We start from the raw sequence: 8,291 nt of genomic DNA, 5'->3' as shown, positions 1-8,291 counted from the left end.
CGCCCATGAGCTCCTTCTCCAGCGAGCAGCGCCGTCGTTAGGCCGGCCCCGTAACCTCTGCTTCCCCCGGGACAGGCCCACGCCTCGCCGGGGAGGGGGCAGCCGGAGGAGGCGCCTCCCTAGTCGGCGTCGGCGTCGCGCTGCGACCCTGGAAGCGGGAGCAGCCGCGAGCGAGAGGAGGAGCCCCAGCAGCAGCGGCAGCGGCCAGCAGCGCCAGCGGGCGGGATCCAGGCCGTCAACATGGCGAGCGCCTCGTACCATATTTCCAATTTGCTGGAAAAAATGACATCCAGCGACAAGGATTTTAGGTGAGACCCAAAATTCGACCCTAAACTCACCTCAGGGTTCCCCAGCCGCGGCTCTGGCCCTCACGCAGGCCTTGCCCCACCCCTTTGGCCTTAACCTGTTTTTCCGCTCTCCGGAGGGCTCCAGCCCACCGCCCCGCTCGCTGGTCGCTGCAGGCCCCGGCCCCCCCACCCCCTGCCTCTCCTCTAGGCCGTTGCCCGCCTGTGGCCCCGGGCCCCTTCTTTCTGCGTCCCCAGACGCCCCGACTGCATTCCCTGGCGCCCTCCCCCCAGCACCCCGGCCCCGGGATGTGATTTTCGAGAGGCAGGTAGCGTGGAGGGGCGAGCGCAGCCCGGGTGGGAAAGGGAGTCGTTCTGGGCTTGGGAGCCCGGAGGCCGGGCCTACCCTGCCCGCTGCCCGCTGGAGGCGGTAGGCCGCCGGGTGCGCGGGGCCGGGGTGCTGCCCACCGCGGGACCCGGCTCCCGCCGCCGTCCTCGCCGATGCGAGTGGGCCTAGGCGCGCCCGGCTTGCGCGCGGTGGGTGCCCCGGGCTCCTGGCGGGCCGGGTTCTCAACTTTTTCTTTGGATTATTTCTCTACTGAAGGGGGAGGGGGAGCCCAGGACCGGAGAAACTTGACTTCCACAGGGTTTTCCCGCCAGCGTCTCGGCCCGTTTTCCCTTGTCAGGTAAACCCGAAGTAGGGAATTCTGGGTTTCGTTCTCACATCCTTTTATGCAGAATTACTGCCAGAAATGTGACTTGCTAAACTTTCAGCGGGGAAGTGTAGCGAGTAAATGGATCTTCTTCCAAGAAGGCGTTTTCTAATATCGCCGTGGTGAAGGCGAAGCTCTATTATAGCTGTTCTGTTGCAAAGGTTGTACTGTCTGTTCCCAGCCTTGGTAATAATGTACATTGAGGAGTTATGTTTTCACAGGTTTATCTCCTCCCCCCCCTTTTTTTTAATTTTTTTTGCATCCCAGTAGTTAACATTTTTTTTTCCCGCCTGCTATCCCATCACAGAATTTTAAAAAGCTCCGGATATTAACAATCTCGTCATTTTTTTGATACTTAAGGTTTCTCCTCTTAAGATTTAGCGGCTGTAATTTGTGCGCGTTTTAAAGGAAAGAGCAAATAATTTTTAAAATTACGACTCAAGATCTTTTTCTTTTTTGGGGGGTGAGGGTATGAATAGAATAATACGCTCTATCACCTGAAAATTCGTCCAAATCTTATGAACTGGGAAGAAGTTGTACGATTTGTGAATGGACAAGCATGAAAAATATAATAATTGTGTTCCTAATTAAATTGGTGTGTTGGCATGTGGAAACGGCCAATAAAATAGTTTCGGTTTTGTGGCTTCAAAACCAAAAATGATTTTTAGGAAGTTTTCCAACCTAAGGAATTTTTGAAGTATTACATTGAAACTTTTAAAATCCAGGTTGCTGTTAGTAATGATTTTCCTGTTGAGACATTTTGGAAGACATGTTTGTTTTGGGTATTTTGGTATTTTAGGTTTGTATGCTTCTAGGACCAAAATCAAGATTATTGGAAGAAATAATAGTTATTTTGTTATTTGGTAAACAGAATGCTATTTTAATAATCTCTGGAGTTTTGCTTCCAATTCAAACCTCTAATGTCAGGCGTTGGGTGGTATAGTGGTGAGCCTAGCTCACCACCCAATTCAAGCTTTGAAATTTAAATAAATATTGGAATCAAACATATATAAAAATTTCAGCTCTATGTGTGTGATTTCTCCCCTATTTCTCTCATTTTGGCTCGTTTCTATAAATGCTAAATTTCGTTCTGATTGAATCAATTTCGGTCTCAATTTCTCTATAATATAATATATAGTTTTGTTCAACTAGTTAGACTTATGTATGGATGATATGTTTAGATAACAAAATCAAGCCAGGTGATAACGCATCTTCTGCGAGTATTGACTCAAGATGCCTTCAGTTGCTTGTAAGGGAAAGATGTATACATGCTTGGGGTTTTTAAAGAAATAATGTTCTGACCTTCAGCTATGGTTAGTGTTGCACTTGATAAGGATTATCTACTAATTTGGACAGAATAAATCAAAACATTTCTTGGAGGATTAGTTAACTCCCCTAAAAGTGTAATAATGATATATTTCTAATAGCTGGTGAATATTACAGAAGATATTTAGGACCAATAAATGACTTCCAGGATTTGGCATTAAGATCATTTTATTAATCATTTAAAAAATATGGAATATTCTCTAGCCAAAGTCTTTGCAACTAAACTAACTATATTAAATTACATATAAGAGATTAATTAAAATAGCATTTGAAGTATTTTTAGATTGCTCTGTATATTTTTGCTACAGGCATTTATTTGCATGTGTGTTCTATTTTAAAATTATGCTTTCTAGTTTTTCATTAGAAATTTTAATTTTGTTGTAACTATCAAAATTTGTGTTGCATGTAAAATACCTAGTATCAGAAGGATCTTGAGGGCAAAGTTAATTAACATAGAGTATCTAACATATAAGAAATAAATTTTATTCTTCTCATGGTAAACTCCAAAAAAATATGATCTGCTAGTCACAAGACTTGGGTTCTTGTCTTGAGGATTGTGAACTGTGTATGTTGGGCAGACTATTTAATTAGGGATTAAATTTTCACTGTATAGAGAATTAGACATTGGTGATTACAAAAGGTCCCCTAAAGATCTGAAATTTTAGACCTTCGTGTAACCACAGTCTGTTAATGAAAAGAAGATAATGTGTTGCAGGCGTTAATGTTTTGGGATATCAACGTTTTAAGAAATTTCTTTTGTAAAACTTTTATCACAGACATAATTTATTGGAAAAAAAATAATAACCCTTTTCCATGTTTTAGTATTCTGTATTTATAGGTGGGATATTAAGATTTTGTTTTAGTAGGTACATGATTTCTGTAGATATCAGAGTAAAAGCTAGTAAGCATGAGCCATGTGAATACTCCATTTATGAATATGAATATTGACTTCATTGGGTTGAGGTAATGAGTGAGGTTATGCCATTGCCTTTATTTTCACATGCTTCACCAGCTGAGTTAAAATACTCCCATGTAATTCAGAGCCAATGAAAAAAATTGCTGTTTTATCTATGTACATAATAGTAATGCTTCCTGTAGACTTTATACATATAGGATCCTATTGGTTATATGATTCTGGTAACTTGGAGATTCCTTATCTCTGTTGTGGCTGAAGAAACAGGTGTGTGGATGTTAAAGCACTTGCCCAAGATCCATGAGACAGTAGTGGATTTGGGATTTCTAGATACCTCTGGAACTGTTAACTGTATTCTTCTGTGGAGTTTTGACTTGGGAACCTTAAGCATAAGATCTTAACTCTCAGTTTCCTCTAAAGTTAGGCTTTTGAAATTTTGTGTTAGAAGACACTTTTAATCATTCCTTGGGGAAGAATACGACAAGTTTGAGATCTAATGCTTGTCTTCAGTAAATCTGCATGTTCTTGGAATGGCTAAGACACTGTTGTAAAAAGATAAATAGCCTAAGGCAGTGTTCAGTTATCTAGCCACAGTGGCAGAGCAGATGAATGTATGGAAATTCAAGTACATGGAGTGATGTGCTAGATCTTAATATTCTAGGTAGGAAAAAATGAGTAGTACAAGTATGAAAGCTTAACATACAAAACTATTGGGGGAGAAGAGGGGTAGATAATGTTGACTGGAGCTGGAGTTGAATATTATTCAGGGAATTCCTTGAGAGTTGGGAGCTTACTGAGCTGAATTCTCTGTCTAGTGCTTTGGTCATGTGAATTCTCAGTAGATGTTGCTATTATTTGGATTGGCATTTAGTTCAGAATTAAGAAAAAAACTTGTGAGGATTTGGGGAAGTTTCTTTAAAAAAGAAACCATTGTAAAATCTACCATTCTTTTTTAAAATACCATTTGATTTAATCTTAGCATTTCGGAATCTCCTAGCTTGATAGTGGTTTATATTACTATATTTATGTATTTTGGCTATTGGAAGGTATTTTCTTTTGTAAATTGTTTACAATGCTAGTAAAAATTTCAGGCTTTTAAAAAAATATTTGTTTGTTTATTTATACAAGCACTGGGTACAGTCAGAAGTGCAGGAGGGTGAGAGAATTCACCAGAGCCAGAGCGGGGAGCAGAACAGGCAGAAGGACCGAAGAACACTGCTGAGGGAAGCAGTGGGCGGCAGGAGAGATCTGCGTGCCTTGTGGGACCCTCGCCTGGCGGCTGGGGATGGAACCAGCACTGCAGAGGCTGCAGGCAGCTTCGCAACCCAGCGCTCAATCGCTGCGCCACTGGGGAGGCCCAAAAATTTCAGGCTTATTGTGGGTCATGGGTTTTTATAGCTGAAAGTACCTTGTAGATCCTTTAACATTGCTGAAAGTATCAATTCAGTATTTCCATTAATGTAACAGGGAATACTAATTGAAGTTATGATTACTTGTGCAATAGAAGTGCTTTGCAGCTTGATAGCAGTAATTGATTTCACTTTTGTTATTTTTCTTGATACAGGTATAGTGCTAATTCTGACTATGAGTGATGATTAGGGCTCGCTACTGAAAAAGAGAGGAACTTTGTTGAAACTGGAAAGAAGAGGACTAAAAATTCTATTCATATGAACAATTTTAAGACTTACCCAACTTAATTCATAAGGGGATAAATGAAGAAAAAAGTGAGATAGCAGTTGTGTGTATGCAGCATCTTTGAAAAATAGTTGGTTCACTGGGTAATGGAGTTGGTTCATATTTAGAACTTCTGTTAGAAACAAGGGTAAACCTATGTTTGTATATGAGGGGAATGGTTGTGGTGAATTACTCATCTCAGCAGTACAAATTACCCATTTCTACCATTATCTCTGCTTCTCTACATTGGATTTACTAAAGCTGAATAACTTTACCTTTCCCTTTCAGCCCAGTAGAGCCAGTCAGGTGTTTAAGATCCATGGTATAACTGTCTCACATTTGTAACTATTTGCAGTCTGGTATAGTTCTTAATGATGGCATCCTCCTCCCCTCAATGCTTGCTGAGTAGGTGAATGAGATGGCGCTGCCTGTAGGTTATATCTACTTGACACCCCGTAGGAGTCTGAAAGTTAACACATTAACTCCCTGCTCTCGCACCTAAGCTTTTTCTAAATTTTATTTTGTCCTTTTACATTATCGTCTGCAAAAAGACCCAGTTGGAAAACTTTGATGTAACCCTTCTGTCTTTCTCTCTTTGGTCTCCTGATGAGTAGTACTCAAATTGGTAGTCCCTCTCTCTGGCCTCTTCAATCCAAGTCTGTTAACTCTCCGATTAGAATTTTATTTCTAAATATCACAACTGATCATTGCCTTCCCCACTGATTCCCATTAACTAAAAGATAAACTTCTTGGCTGTTGCCCACCTAAACTCATTATTGAAATTCTAAGATCATTGAATTACTTCCCCCAATCCCTAACAATATCCATTTAATTAATTTAATGAGTATTTTTGCTCCTAAATTTGGTCTGTGAGCACTGTTGACTACTACTTGTAATTCTCTTGTGTAGTTATCCTTGACTTAGATTGGGTTTATTACCATTACAGTAAGTGTGACCTCTATGGAATTTCTTAGTAGGAGAATGTTAGGGCCTATTTTAATTTTGGCAAGGGTATAAGGAAGTAGAGATTGGCTATAGTTTGGATATTGTCATATAGTGGGGTGAGCCTATCATTCGACATCTTAACTGTTATAGGGAGGAGAAACTAAGGAGGAAAACTGGTAAATTAGTAGTAGTCACTCATTTTCTTAGAGAGGAGGATGTTTGGTATTTTGTGTTGCTAAATGAATGTGTCTGAAGGGATGCTCTGTGAGGTTGTTTATATAGACGAAAACAGTTCACTTTAGCTGTAAACATCACATCAGTTTATAGTAGTAGTGAGCCTTAGAGTATGAACCTTAGATCAGTTTCTGGATTGCAGGGGTTGCTGGTTTTTTTTTTTTTTTTTTTTTTTTCCCCTTTCCCAGTCCTCTGTTTTGGTTAAGGACAGATGAAGTTGAGCTGTAGGACATTAATTCATTTTCAATATTGTTCAATTTGTTCAATTTCAGTATTGTTGAAACTTTGTTGATTAAGATTAGAAGAGTGGGGGTCATCCAATGTAATCTTTAGTTGAACCAGGCTTATTATTCCTTTCTCCTGTTACATAAGATGAGTGGTTGAACCTTCTTATGTGCCAGTGGCTACGCATTAACACTAAGACTGAACAAAGATACATAACTGACTATAACATTCAAATCCTGTGACTTTCCTTCCTCTACTTTGTTCGTTTCCTAACTCATTCTTTACCATCACCATAGCTAATTCATCTAAAAGATCTGTTGATTTTTAACCTTGCAAGTCGCAAATAGTGTTGATTTTCATTTTGTAGCAGTTATGTTCTATAAAGTTACCACTGATTAGGGATACTGAACTATGCTTCTAGGGGAGAGAAGGTAAATTCCTGTGAGCCTTTAATTGTAGCATTTTCATCAGTTGATCATTTCATAACTTTGTTTTATGTTTGTTTCTGTTTAAAGGCGCCATATTTCATATATGTTGTTGGTTCATTAACATTGGGTTCACAGCCCAAGTTGCAGTAACTCATGCCTGAATGAAGCTTATCTAGTACATTTTTTTTCTGTAAGACATGTCATGGCCTTCTTGTACTTAGGAACACTAGGCAGCACTTCACACATTTGTGAGTCATTTTAAACAGCAAAATTAGGGTCCTCTGGTGGCGCAAGGGGGTAAGCACCCCACTAGGAAACAATCCACAGCCTCTGTAGCACAAGTTCAATCTCCAGCCAGCAAGGGAGCAACCCACATGATGCAGCAGACCTCTCCTGACTCTCCCACTGCTCCCCTCAGCAGTGTACTTCGGTCAATCTGCCTGTTCTGTTCCCCACACTGTCTCTGGTGAATCCTCTCTCCCTCCCTCCCCTGCCCCTTTTCTCTCACACACCCACCCGCATCTCTGGCCTGTACCCCAGCTCTTGTATGCATAAATCTTTTTTTAAAAACCAGAAAAATTATCAACAAAAAACACAGATGTGCAAGAGACATGGCAGAGATGGAGAAGAGGACACTTGTTTATAGTGTGAGAGATGAGACAAAAAGGCTGAGGTTATTCAACCTCAACTGGGAATGTATAATAGCCATGTCATTCAAGAAATCTGTGGTTCTGGAGTGTTTGCACACCTCATTCCTGTGATGGACTGTGGTGACCAGTGTGGCATGGATCTCAGTGTGCTGGAGACAGACAGTACAGCTGCTGTCATCTGAATTTGCCCTTGTGGTGTGCCAGAAGGAGCCCTGCGTCCCAGGCATTGATGAAGCAGGCCAGGGTGATGTTATTAGTGTGCCCTTCACATCTGGCAGATCTGGAGGCCCTCACGGTTTTTGCCTGTGTTGCCACACTATCTGCATAGATTTTTATCATTTCAGATCTAGTAGTTGTGGGTTTTTTATTTGATTGGAGCGTGGATTTTGACATTTCTGTATATAACAAAATACTAAATTTTTGCTAAAATTGGGTCTGGTTCAAATTTTTAAAAAAGCATTAGGTAATTCTTATTTCAATTTGATTATTTCAGTGAAGGAAATCCAAAAAATTAGAGGGAAATTTACTTGATCTTTAAACAGGTTTAGGAACTTTATTTCAGTGTGCGAATATTCTGAGCAGTTACTTTTAAAACAATGAACTATATGATGAGGTATATGAGAAGAAACGAGTCTGTTTATCTTATTTTCATCTCCCTTTGGACCCTTTCACTTCAATTGTTTATTTTTTGGCATAGGAGAACTGAGTTGTAGTCCAGGGGTGGGGTGGGGTGGGGATGAGAGGATTCATCAGACAGATTGGGCAGCAGAACAGGCGAATTCACTGAAATACACTGCTGAGGGGAGCAATGGATGAGACAGGAGAGGTATGCTGCCCTTATGTGGGTCAACTCCCTGGCTGGGGATCGAACTCAGGCCTTCATGGTGGTCCATTTGGGT

General features: G+C 40.8%; 1 protein-coding gene across 1 annotated transcript in view; it reads left to right on the top strand.

The window, feature by feature from the left end:
- Nucleotides 1–240: 240 nt before the first annotated feature.
- CAND1 (cullin associated and neddylation dissociated 1) overlaps nucleotides 241–8,291 on the top strand; it is a gene marked incomplete at both ends in the record, with an annotated part of 33,649 nt that continues 25,598 nt past the window's right edge. Inside the window, one exon of the mRNA XM_084254563.1 lies at nucleotides 241–308. Coding sequence (XP_084110689.1) covers nucleotides 241–308 — 68 coding nt within the window. The remainder of the gene's footprint in view (nucleotides 309–8,291) is intronic.

Source organism: Talpa europaea (genome assembly GCF_964194135.1).
Source record: "Talpa europaea genome assembly, chromosome: 15".
NCBI classification, from domain to species: Eukaryota; Metazoa; Chordata; class Mammalia; order Eulipotyphla; family Talpidae; genus Talpa; species Talpa europaea.
Note: the sequence above shows the minus strand (reverse complement) of the source record. Positions and strands in the feature narration are given on the sequence as shown.